This window comes from Lissotriton vulgaris, chromosome 2_1 (genome assembly GCF_964263255.1).
Source record: "Lissotriton vulgaris chromosome 2_1, aLisVul1.2, whole genome shotgun sequence".
Classification (NCBI taxonomy): Eukaryota; Metazoa; Chordata; class Amphibia; order Caudata; family Salamandridae; genus Lissotriton; species Lissotriton vulgaris.
Window position 1 is genome coordinate 1909714886 of NC_141687.1, and position 13614 is coordinate 1909728499.

At 45.0% G+C, this 13614-nt stretch overlaps 1 protein-coding gene and 1 pseudogene across 1 annotated transcript in view; one reads left to right on the plus strand and one right to left on the minus strand.

Annotated features, from left to right (window-relative positions):
- ST8SIA2 (ST8 alpha-N-acetyl-neuraminide alpha-2,8-sialyltransferase 2) overlaps positions 1–13614 on the minus strand; it is a 389812-nt gene that overhangs the window by 125383 nt on the left and 250815 nt on the right. Inside the window, exon 5 of the mRNA XM_086958094.1 lies at positions 4041–4334. Coding sequence (XP_086814220.1) covers positions 4041–4334 — 294 coding nt within the window. The remainder of the gene's footprint in view (positions 1–4040; positions 4335–13614) is intronic.
- LOC147733501 (small ribosomal subunit protein RACK1 pseudogene) lies at positions 12541–13532 on the plus strand (annotated as a pseudogene).

Below are 13614 nucleotides of genomic sequence, written 5' to 3' on the forward strand. Positions count from 1 at the left end.
AGAGAGTAAACAAGCCTTGGCAATGGCAAGTTGACGCGGTGCACAGGGGTTCTGTTCCAGCAGTTTCAATGAGGGATACTGGCCTCAAACTTGATGAGAAGAGAATGCAGGCCTTGAGGGTGTTGCAGAACTACGACCTGTGTTGCTGAGCCTTTTGGAGTCCGTGGGAGCCAAGAGTCAGCGGAACAGTTGGCTGTGTTGTGGTGCCTTTAGATGCAGGGAAGTGACTCCTTCACTTCAAGGGAGATTCCTTCAAGTATCTTGGATTTCCACAGGCTTGTTGAGAATCCTGTATGGAGCACGGGCACAGACGTTGCAGCAGACTAGCAGGATGACGAGACTAGGAGCAGCAGGAGTCTTCCCAGTTGCAGTTTCAGTTCCCAGAGCAAGTCCAGTGAAGTCCAGAGTGCCCAGACCGTCGAAGATGAAATAGTTTCTGATCTGAATCTTGTCCCACGATGAATCTAGGGACCCACCCACAGGTAAACCCTTAAGTGCCCTAAGGAAAGGGTTAGGACAATTCAGGGGTCCCTCCCAGAAGAGAGACTGGACAGTGGGGAGAATACTCCCATGTGCTTTGTCAAGTTCCATACCAGAGTGGGAGCCAACGGCTTCCTGAACTGGAGTTTGTAAGGAGGGCACCTTGCCCTTTCAGCAGTCTCAGTGGCACTGGCAAGTACCCCCACCTTGCCCCAATACACTAAACAGTGTCAGTATATCTTTTGTTCTGCCTTCCCCTGCTCAAGCTTGGCACAGCAGCAGGCGGGCAGAAACATGCCTATGGTTGGCAGCAGCCCTACCTTGCTGTCTGGTTGGAAGACTGGTACCGGAAGCACTGAGGGCCTCCCAGAGGAGCTTTACAGTGCATGGAATCATACCTCCCACTCCGTTAATGGGGTGGGTGTATGATTCCAACATGTTTGATACCAAACATGAAAAGGTTCATTACAGCCCGTTAAGAGATGGTCATCGCATAATGACGCATGGTCACTCTATATGTTATAATGGATGCTGCACTTAAAACCTGGGAGAATGGACTCCGAAGGTTGTAGGGGTGCCCTGCTCATGTGGAACACCCTCACATGTAGAACCGAGCAACCTGCCTTCAGGATTGAAAGGCCTGCCTTAGGGCTGACTTGTAGTTTTTAAGTGCTGTGACCTCAGATATGAGGAAGCTAATACCCGTCATAAGTGGTACTAGCACCAGCTTACACAAGCTGCAAAGGAAGGCCTGTAGTTCTAATTTGAGTGGTCTCTCATGGGTGGTATAATACAATGTTTAGCCCATGGGAGACCAGTGGTGTACTTATGCCCTGGGTACCTTAGTACAATTTACTAGGGACTTATCAGGGTACACCAGTAGCCAATCAGTAGTGTACCTAAGTACTCACCATGTCTAATTTAGGGAGGTTAGCAGGATCCCAGTCAGACTAGCCAGTAAAACATAATGACACTGGCAAAATGTGGGGGTGTCCACGAAGCACATCCTACTTTTTTACAGTCAGTCACGGCATTCAAGCATGGCATCCAAGTGATATGTTAGAGTATCAAATCTAGAGTCAACCACCTTAAAGCCTGCACGTAATTCAGACATAATAGCGGTGGTGCCGTCAAAGGGAAGGCTGTCCATTGTATGATCGAAGGTGCCACTAGCATTAGAGGGTGAAGGTTGACGGCGGGGAGTTCTGATAGTCTCAAAGGTAAGTTGCTTTTGTTTAGGATTTCCCTGACCCATTGTGGCAAAGTAGTCCGCAATTATAGTGGAGGTAGTGTATACCAGTTCAAGAGCACAGTGAGGACAAAAAGTGGTACTGTGGACGCCAAAAGGGGGAATGAGGGAATCGCACCACACAATATGCAATGAGAAAAACACATTGCAGGGTACAATGTCTACTGGGAGGGCAATCGGTCAGAGGCTAGAGCCAGTAATCTTGTGAGACTGCTCAAGAAATTAGTCTGGTCAGTGTGTTATATTCGCTCTAGCAAGAACAACCATTAGTGCAGCAGCGCTGTAGAAGTCATGCAAGGTGGCAGGGGTGAAAACATGTGGTGTCCATGTGTACCAGAAGGGTACATCAGGGTAGGGAAGCCACACAGTTCCGGGGGTGGAAGCAGTCACATCTCAAGCAAGTCGCCTCCATCAACACTGAAGTCAGAAATGGCAGAGGGATTCCAACGCCAGCACAAGGCAGCGCGGCCAAGGCGCTTCCCACCAAACTCAAGCAGGAGGGAAGACCAGAGCTGTGCGAGGCCGGTAAAATATAGAGCCCAAGCCGAGCAAGTAGTGGTCCCCTCTCCTCATCACCAGTCGGCACCGCCAGAATGGCTGAAAATAGGCCCATGGGAGTAGCAGTAGATCAGTCCTGCCCTGCCCCACTTGCAATTCAAAGGAGTGTCTCCTGACACCAGACTTTTGTCATCACCCCAGACTTCCTGGAGCCTTGATAGGGAAAGGGAGCAACTTTCCAGAACCAGAGGTAGGGGTATGACTGTGTGTCCCCCCACACACAAAGGCTGGTACCACATATAAATTATGGACCCTCTGACCAACTCATCAGAATGCTTGTGAACCTGTGGACATTACAGAAGAAGGACTGCCCTGCTGCAAGAGGACTGTCATACTGCTTGAGGACTGTCTTGCTGTCTGAGAAGGAAGCCTGAACCTGCTTACCTTCATCTCAAGCTAACCTGAGTGACTCTAAAAGTCAGTTGACTGACCACTTATTATGCCCTACAGAAACATAATTCCAGAGGCCTCCCTGCAACTGTCCAGCTGACCTGCTGCAACTGGCCATCAATTGGAGCAGCCTGAGCCCTGCTGGCCTCTGCTGGAGTGAGTTACTGATTCCCAAGAGGTGCCCCCTAGGTCATGGACTCTTGGCTAGCATCAGCTTGAGCTTCTCCTGAGAAGAAAAGGTGAAATCTTGAAGTTTGAGCTCTTCATGACCACAAGTGGGCCCCTTCGTGCTTAGACTCTGTTACCCACAATGACAGCCAACACAAAGTTCTAGTGAAGTCATGCTCCTTGCGCTACAGCGACTGCCAGCAATGACCTGCAACTCAAGATCTACACTTTAAGCTACAGCAATGATAGGCCATGGTGAACTCTAATGAGAAGCAACAGGAGCAACCGCCTGTGACACTCAACCAGCTCTTCATCCTACAGAAATGACAGACGGCACCACCTGGTCTGCTCTTCGCACTAAAGTGACGACCATCTGTGATGCTCTCCCTCTCCTTGCAGCCTCTAACCGTGAATGGAACTCTTCATGCTAAACTCTGACAAGGTAACTCTCTCAGCGGGACTAACCAGGTGCCAGTATCTGACCTACACTCCATTGTGGTCAGCCTGAACATGTTACTTTCCCCCGTTCCTGCACGAATAGATGAACACAAGTGGCGCTTTGTGCTTTTAGGAAAATATACTTACTTAGAAGTTCAAAACTGAATATATCCAGTTCTATTGATTTGATTTTTGCCACTTTGGTATCAATTTATTTATTATAATGTACTCTATGTTTCTAAATTGGTTGCGATTTTTCTTGCGTTTTGCTTTCACTTTATTACTGTTTGTGTGCTGCATAAATACTTTACACTTTGGGCCCAATTCACAAAGTGACGCTATGTGTAGTAAAGGTACGAGTGTGGAATCAACGCACTTGTGGCAGAGACACTGCACTCGTGGCAGGATCTCCTCATGACGCAGCCCTTGCACTACTCCATGTGGAGATTCTGTCACAAGTGTGGAACCTCCGCCTTGTAACTTTACTACAAGTAATTTGATACCCAATTTGCCATAAAGATCTAAAAGCGTATTTTCTTAAGTCATTCCATCAATACTTATAACCAAAACACTTTTACCTCACACAACAATACTAGCACCCCAGTCATCTCCCACTTCTCACACATTCCATGCTAGTTCATTGTCACCTTGAGATAATATGCATATACAAATAAAGTTAATTGCTTATCATCAAGTGAATTAATTGGTTAAGACTTTTAAAGACATCAATCTAAAATTGAAAGATCTTCTGTCTTACCCACGGACAGCATGAAGTAATCTTAGTGATGGGTATGCAGTATGTACGTTGATGTGGTGCTTGATTATGAGGTCATTCACCCACTCTACCCGTTCTTCTCCACCCTTCGCCATGAATGCCGGGATCCACAGAATGCTGCCATTTAAACCCTGAAGACGGTGCAAAAATTTCTCCCTCCAGGTCTCGTTGATGAGGTCCTCAAAGGCCCGCTGCACCACAGAGGGATTCATTGTCACCAGATCTGTCTTCAGCCCGACGTCACTAGCATACTCCTCAACAGGAGCCAGATTACACCTAGAGGGAAAATATTGATGTTTAGTTTCTACTCCACACATCGTTTACTTTTAAAATATTTCTCACATGTACCTTTTGGCTAGCAGCAGGTGAGGCTAGAATGAGCAGGAAACAACTTTTAAAACAAACTGGAGAACAGGCTGAAATGAAGTAGGAGGCAATAGGTAGATTAAAAATCAGGATATTTTATAAAGTAGGAACTACAACACTCCAGCCTCAGCAGTGCAGCCACCACCATGACAAGTCCATGGCTCTAAATACCTGTCAAGCTTCAAGTATAAACATTCCATCACTCAGAACAACCAGGATGCAGTACCAACAATCTAGTTAGGCTAACATTGATTTACAATGCACATCAGTGTTAGCTGTAGGATACTACACACCTCCCTCCCTTCCAAACAACAGAAACAAAAGAACCCCAAGGGAAGAAAGAAAAAGAGATAAACAAAAGGGGAAATCAAATTTAAAAAAAAGAAAAAATGTGTTATAAAAGGATTAACCATACTCCTTCAGGTAGGACGGTCTCCTAGAAACCCTGGAGGATTTCCTTACTTCAGTATTGTCACAACCCAAATCTTCTTCACAAGAAACATTTTCAATATTCTTATCATTATCATCTCTCTTAACAACTGTAACCACTCAACTCAGATTCCAGATACGGTAATCTTCAATTTTCACAGCATTTTCATAAAACTTTGATGACATTCATTGGAGATGAAAATTTGGAACATGAACTAAGGACACCACCCAGGGGGTTCTAAATTCTGATCAGATCACCAACCTGAATAAAAGTTTTCTTGTTAACTTGACATGTGTCAAATAAGTCTTTACTCCTAGAGGCTAACTTGAGCTCTTTCACCTTCTTCGACTCTTCTTTTTTATTAACAGATAAGTCATTCTTAGTTAAGTCATTAACACAGCAGGGACACACAAGAGTATTGGCCTGTTTTCTCTTGAATAATTAAAACGGGAAGAAACCTGTGCTCGAATGGGGGATAAACTTATAAGTCTTTACTTTACCAAGTAATTCACTTTTCCAACAGAGATTATTTGAAATGGCAATTTGGGTGGTCTCCTTCAACACCTTGTTGAACCTTTCAACCATGCCATTGGTCTCGGGATGGTATAAGGCTGATTTCTTATGTCTAATACCTCTTTTCTTCACAAATTCTTCCATCACACGAGAGACCAACTGTACCCCATTGTCTGTCAACAAAGAATTTGGAAAATCCTCTCTCTCAAAAACTCGTTCCAGAAACATAATAACATCACAAGACTCAATAGATTTGGTAATGGCAATTTCTGGCCATCTGGAAAACATGTCCAGGAGTATACCAAAACATACTTGTCAGTACTTGCATAATGAATGGGACCTAAAATATCAAAGGAAATCTCTTTCCAGGGTTCCTACGGAAAGTCTCTTATGATCATGGGTTGCACTCTACATTTGAAGGTTTTGTCAGCATTGCAACACTCTACACATTCTTGTACCACACGCTCCACCTGAATATCCATCCCTTGCTACCAATACATAAGTCTTAACCTCTCTTTTGTGTATGAGATCCCTGGATGACTCTCATGGGCAAGAGAAATCAAAGCCTCCCTCAGGGATAAGGGGAGAATAAGTCTAGTGCCCCTAAACACAAGGCCAACCTGAAAAGACAATTCATCCTTAACTCTCCAAAAGGTTTGCAATACTTCATTATTCTTTTCTGAGATGAGCATCAAGTACCTATTTTTTCTGCCACAGCTTGAAGGACAGAATCTTTATTGACTTCTGCCAACCATCCTCTCTAATGATGTCTTCACTAATCACGCGCACATCCAATTTCTCATCTTCATCAGCAATATCCTCACTTGCATCACCTAAGTAGACTAAACAGGACCAACAATCAGCCACCCAATCTTGCGCCTGGAACATATTCAACATTAAAGTGAAACTCTTGTAGACCAATTACTAGCGCCTGATCCTGGCAGAGACAGCATCCAAGCCTTTCCTTTCAAAGATTTTTTGGAGAGGTTTATGATCCGTTTTCCCTATAAACTTGCTTCCCCACACAAACTTCTTTCATTTTTGTACAGCCCAAGAAACAGCCAGAGCCTCTTTCTCTATGACTGAAAACATCAGTTTTGCCATTCTAAGGCCCCTGGAGATAAACAAGAAGATCGTTTCGACACCATCATGTTTCTGTAATAAGACAGCCCCAAGATCTTTTGAACAGGCATCGGACATAACAATAGACTCATGTCCAGGCTCAAAACTTTGAAGATTGAAAGACCTTTTAATCATTTCCTTAATCTTGCAAAATTCCAATTCACATTCATCATTCCAAACAAAAGGAATGCCTTTTTTAAGACGAAGCCTCAAGTTTTTTGACTTCTCTGCAAAATTTGGAATGAATTTGTTTTAATACTCTGTCATACCCAAAAATTTTACCATTTCGTCTTTCGACAACGAGCTGACTAAATTGTTTATGGTTTTAGCCAGATCCCTTTTTGGTTCAATACCATTTGGAGTAATTTTATGACCAAGATAATCTATTTCCTCCAAATTAAATTTACTCTTACTGGCTTTTAACGTACCCAATTTTCTCTGAATCTCTTTAATACTACGCGTACCCTTTGGTTGTGTACAGGGGTATCTTCACCATAAATAAGGACATCATACTGATAAATCTTAATACTAGATAAACCTTTTAACATTTTCTCCTTTACATGCTGAAAAACAGCAGCAGCAGATATCAGTCCGAACGGCATGCGTACAAATTTAAAAGTGCTGAACAGAGTAACAAACACCGTTAGGTCTTGAGACTCATGCTGAAGTCTAACTTAGTGGTATGCCGAGGTGAGATCCACAGTTGTAACACACCTCGCCCCTTTCAACATGACAAGCAAATCATTAATGTTCGGAAGGGGATAGTGGTCCTCCATGACGTTCTTAATTAGCTCACGTAAATCTACAAAAAGGCGAACTTCACCATTAGCCTTCTTCACCATAACTACTGGAGCCAACGTTTGATTAGCGTCCACCTCTTATGATACCATTATCTCGCAATTTATCCAACTCAGCTTTCATCTTTTCCTTGACAATTAAAGGTACACCTCTAACCTTGCTTACAATTGGTTTTGTCCCTTATTTAATTGTTATCTTATGTACCTTTTTCTCAATACAACCTAGTTATTTATTTATTTTTGTATTTGAAGTTTTATATAGTGCTTGCTCCACCCAGGGCTATCAGAGCTCTTAACATTGTCAGGATGATGTTCAGAAGAATGCAGAACAATTGTATCAAAAGTAGCAATCAAGCATAGTACGCAAAAATAGCATAATGAGTGCTATAGAGTCATTGGAGAGAGAGAGAAAGAAAGGGCAGTTTAAAAAGTAATATAATCAAAGGATGTTGTAACAAATTATACTACTGTAAACATATGGTAGGTTCATTTATCAGACTCAATCTGGCAGGTAGGGTGCATGAGTTAGGTGGGATGTGGGTGGTTGGGTTTTGGAGAGGATGGAGGCGGGGTTATAAGGGGGTGAAAGGGGGATGTATGGTGAGAGGGGGAGTTTATTTGGGAGAAGAGAGACTGTAGCAAGTGCAGTAAGAGAGAGATTATGAACCCCAGTATTTGTTGAGCAGGTGTATTTTAAGGTCTTTTTTTTAAATTGAGATAGGAGGGGTTTTCTCGTAGATTTTTAAGTAGGGCATTCCAGATACTGGGGCCTTTCCAGGGACGCATCGGGATTGTGAAGCTTGTTTTTTCAGAAGAAGGGGGATGAAGAGAGTTGGTGCTTCTCAGCAGGCGGGTGCAACCTGCTTTGTTGAGTTTGTTTGAGAGGTATGCAGAGTCTTTTGGTAAAGGGTTTTGTGCATAATGCAGGCAATTTTGTAAGAGGATCGTCCTTCCATAGGAAACCATTTAAGGGCCATGAGGGCAGGTGAGATTTGGTTGAAGCGTTTACAGTCCGTTGCCAGCCTAGCCGCTAGGTTAAGAACAGATTGGAGGGGGGCAAAGTGAATTTTGGGAGTTCCCGAGATTAAAGCATTTCCGCAGTCAATTTTTGAGAGGACTAAAGATGGACAACCGATTTGAAATCTTCCGCTGGAATAAAAGGTTTGATTTTTTGACATGTTGGAGTGTGAAGAGTGCTCCCTTGACCAAATTTTTTATATGGGAATTAAGCGTTAGCTTATTGTTGATGGGAATGTCAAGGGATTTCACTGATTCGGTGAGGGTGAGAGAGCAGTTTAGGACATTAAGGTCAGTGATCCAAGTCTGAATGGGGAGAGGATTGTTTTTAGGAGCGAGAAGAATGATTTCAGTTTTGTTTGGATTGATTTTTAGGTCATTGGAGTAGAACGAGGATTGGATCTTGGTGAGGGCAGTGTTGAGGTGTAAGATATCGGAGTGGGATTTAATTTTATAGTACAGTTGGGTGTCATCAGCATACAGGTGGTAGTTAATTCTGTTTTGTTTGGGTATGAGGGTAAGGGGTTCCATAAAGAGGTTGAAGAGAGCGGGAGAGAGGATAGATCCTTGAGGGACACTGAGGGACACAGGTATGGGGCAAGAGAGGTAGTTTTGAATTTTAATTTGTTAGAAGTAGGAGGTGAACCAATTAAGGACAGTGCCATTCAAGCCAAAACAATCATGGAGTGCATTAAGTAAGGTTGAGTAGTTAACTGTATCAAATGCAGCAGTGAGATTGAGAAGAATGAGTAGGCAGGACTCCCCCTTATCCATGGCGAGGTGGATATCATCCACTATATTAAGCAATGCATTTTCTGTGCTGCAGCCTTTGCGGAAACCGGATTGTGGAGGGTCAAGTAGTTTGAAAGTGTCAATGTGTTTATCTAATTGAAGAAGGGCTCATTTTTGAAGGGCTTTGGAGAGAAGGGGAGTTTAGAGATGGGGTGGAGGTTCTTAGTGTCATTAGGATCGGTTTGGGTTTTTTTAGGGATGGGTGTGATTTTTCCGAGTTGGAGGGAAACAGGGACGCACCCCGTAGAAAGGGAAGAGTTAAAGATATTGGTCCAGTAAGGGGCGGTGCCATGTTTTAGATCATGGGCAAGGGAAGATGGAAATTGGTCTTTTGTGTGAGAGGACAGTTTTAATTTGGATAAAATGTTAGAGACTTCAAGTTCTGACACGGGATTGAAATTATGCCAGGACGCATTTTTTTAGGTAGAGGTTTTTAATGAGGCAGGATTCAGGCAGAGTAGATGAGGGGAGGTAAAGGACAGAGTGGGGGGGAGAGATAGAGGGGGAGTGTGGTATTGGGGTATCATCAGGAGGACATTGGGGGTGGGAGAAGGCTGAGTTATCTGGAAGGATTGATGAATTTTGGCAATTTTTTCGCTGAAATAGCTTGCAATTTCTTCACATTTGTTAGTGGAGGCCAACAAGTTGAGGGTGGCCGGGGAGGTTAGGTTTCTAACAATGTTGAACAGTTCTCTGGGTCGGTTATTTGCCCGGGTGAGTTGCGAGCGGAATAAGGGAAGATGGAAGGGGGAAGAATGATGTCTCCATGTTCTTTCTGCGAGTCTAAGTGAGCGTCTTTCATTGTTGAGGTCAGAGGTAAACCATGATTTGGAGAGGATATTTTTTAGTGTGTTAATTGTGGGAGGGGCAAGTTGGTCAAAAACCTCAGAGACAGTTTTATAATAGTACTCAGTGAGTTTGTTTGCATTGAGAGAGGGTGGGGTGAGACGAAGTTGGTTTTGGAGTTTGGACCCAAGTGTGCCTGGAGGGATTTGCTTAAGATTTCTAGTCATAATCGTTGTTTTGTTGTTTCTAGCAGGGGCGGGAGGGGTTGATGGGGAAATCTTGAACAATATGAGGCGGTGGTGAGACGAATCAATAGGGATGATGTTTGATAGGGATGCTAAGTCCTTATTAGCGATGATGGCGTAGAGAGTAGCATCTTTGGAGTGGGATGAGGACTGACAGAGTTGTTTGATGTCGCTAATCGCAACAGGATTAGTCAGAAGGTTGATTGTGGGGTCCCCGGGTTCATTCCAGTGAAGGTTAAAATGTCCAAGAAAGATTTTTGGAATTAGAAAGTAGCAATTGCGTAAGAAGGTCAGATAGTTCTTCAGTGAAGGGCAGAGGTTCACCAGGTGGATGATAGATATTGTGTAGTCGTATTGAGGGAGATCCCATCAAATTAAGTTCGGCTGTAAGGCATTCAAAGGTTGTGTAGTCCGTGTTCTTTGCTAGGGAGAGTTGGAGTTCTTTTTTAAAATTAATTGTAAGCCCTCTCCTATTCGTTCAGATCTGCCTTTCCTGATAATGGAGTAACCAGGGGGGGAGATTAGGTCGAGGATGGGTGTTGAGTGGTCATTGAGCCAAGTTTCTGTGAGGAAGGCGATGTCAATATTCTCAGAAAGGATGGTTTCAGATATTTCAGCCACATGTCGAACAGCCGAGTGGCAGTTCACAAGCATGCAGGTCAGGGGTTTAGAGTGAGTATTGGTGGAGGGCATAGGTGAATGGCGGTGAGTTGGGTGAGCTTGGGGGATTCGGGAGTGGAGTGGATTCTGCTGATCCCCATGATAACAGGGATGTTGGATTGAGGGAAGGACTTATTTGGGAGTAGTCACAAATGTCAGCTAGGTTGGAGGCGGACTAGTCATTCAGGGTGCGAAGAGGTCTGTGTGTACGGTTGAGAAGAGGGGTGGCTTTCCAACGTTTGGGATACGGGCATTTGCGAGGGCCAGAGTATAGAGAGGATCATGAGGGGGGGTTCTAGGTTTGGGGGATTTTAAGTTTTTGATATCTTCTCTAAGTCAGGAAAATTCAGTAATCAAGGTAAAGATATTGCGTTCAATGTTGCAAGGTGTCTAGGTTAAAAGAGAGAGGTGGGATGTGGTAGTGGCCGGGGGAGGGGAGGAAGTATGGTCAGAGTTGGCTGGGGTGGTCGGGTTGGGGTTGGGAGGGGGCGAAAGTTCAGAAGGGGATGATGTTGGGGCAGGAGGCGGGGAAGGGGTATGGTTAAAGTTGACTGGGGGAGGTGGAATGGAGTTCAGAGAGGGCGAAGGGTTGGGGGTGATAGGGGTGGTACTGAGACTGTGGTGGTGGGGGAGGCCTGGTGAGGGGAAGTGGAGAACAGGGAGTGAGGAGATGCAGCATCAGGGTTGGGGGTTGGAGTGTAGTTGTGGGAACGAGGAGAAGGGGCAAGAAGGGGTGTAGTAGCTAGGGGGAGAGGGAAGGCTTGTGTATGTTGAGAAGAAGGAGGGGTTGAGATGGGAATCTGGGTTGGAGCTAGGGGGAGAGCTAGGGGGAGAAGGGAGAATTGAGATGTGATAAGGGGTTGGAGAGACACGGACATTAGGGGGCATGGTAATTTGAGGGGTGGTGAATTAGTCAGATGTGATGAGGGGGTTGGTTCAGGAGAGGGTGATAGCATAGTGGTCAAAGAAAAGGATATGTCATTAAGGTTTGGTATTTCCGATGGAGAGGGGTTAGCGTTGGTGAGTCAGGGGAGAGCCATGAGGGGTCTAGGAGTTGGACAGGTGTGGGAAGAGAATTTGGTGTGGACAACTGGTGTGAGAAGGTGTTGAAATGGTGCTCAAAGATGGTGAGGTGGTGTTCGGAGGCTTGTATCAGGATGTTACCCGTTTTGAAAATGGAAATGGAAATTTCACCAGGGAAAAGTGGGAAAGGAGTAGTGGATAGTTTAAAACCGTAAGGAATATTACATGATTTAGATATTGGGAGGTGGTGTAAGAAGGTGCTCTTCCATTTGGAGGGACGTTTGGAGTAGAAAATGTAGTTTGTTTTTATGGGGGACATGGGGCTGTGGTAGTTGTCAACAATAGGGGTTTCGGGATGCCGGATTAGTCATTTATGTTTAAGATTTAGGCAGAAAATTGTCTAGTGCTACATGCAAGATCCTGGACATGGTGGATAGATCATGTAGCTCCAAAGGTTCCTCCTGCCATACATACAGGCTGAGGGTTGGTTTGCCATGTTGCAGCTGCCACAAACCTTTCATTACCATAGTGAGAAGGGCCACAAGTCACACTGTAACCATTTATTGGGGTGGTTGGTAGGACCATGATGACGCTATTGCAGGAGTTGGGCACATGGAGATTTGACTCACTGAGGTTTACCATCCAACTGCAACACACAGCTAATGACCTCATGCCTTGGACATAGAGCAAGAGGTCAGAGCTGAATACCTGAGCAGATAGATGGTATAAGGATGGAAGCTTTGAGTGTTGTCTTCTCCGCCGATAACCGTCAGATAGTGTCTGGCTCCCGTGACAAGACCATTAAGCTGTAAAAAAATTGGTAATGTAGTTTCTTATATAGCGCACGCATCACCACAAAGGGTATCTCGGCGCTTGCTTTGGGAACCCGTCCTGGTTTTTCCCTGTGGGATAGCCCAGCTGGGCACCCCCAAAGTGAAAGCCAGGCATCCCGCCGTGGAGGGCGTAGTGGAGATTGAGCAAGCTATTGCCCAGAGTTGCAGAGCATGAACCCCTGATTCGAGTAGGCACCGAAGCGAGAATTATCAGGTCTGTGGACATTTGGGCTCCAAACCCTGCCGCGTCGGGAATTGAACCCTGGTCCCGGGCCGACCTCTGCTTCTGGGTCTGCCTCCTCTAACCGGTGAGCCACACTTCTCCACTGTGGAACACACTTGGAGAATGCAAGTACACCGTGCAGGAGTAGAGCCACTCGGAGTGGGTTTCCTGTGTCCTCTTCTTGCCTAACAGCAGTAACCTCATCATTGTGTCCTGCGGTTGGGACAAGATGATCAAGGTGTGGAACTTGGCTAACTGCAAGCTGAAGACCAACAACATTGGACACACTGGCTTCCTAAACATGGTCACAGTCTCCCCTGACGGCTCGCTTTGTGCCTCTGGTGGAAAGGACGGACAGGCCATGCTGTGGGATCTGAATGAGGGCAAGCTCCTGTACACCCTAGATAGTGGAGACACTATCAATGCTTTGTGCTTTAGCCCCAACCACTACTGGATGTTTGCGGCCACTGGCCCCAGCATCAAGATTTGATATGTAGAGGGGTATATTATTGTGGATGAACTGAAGCAGGAAGTGATAAGCAACAGTAGCAAAGCTGAACCACCTCAATGCACCTCGCTGGTATGGTCTGCTGATGGGCAGACCTTGATTGCTGGGTACACGGATAACCTCATCAGAGTGTGGCAGGTCACCATCGGGACACGATAAATAAGCATATGAAAAATATGCCTTAATTTCTGTTCAGAAAAATAAAAAAAATAAAAGATAAGGATGCAAATGGAATCTCCCC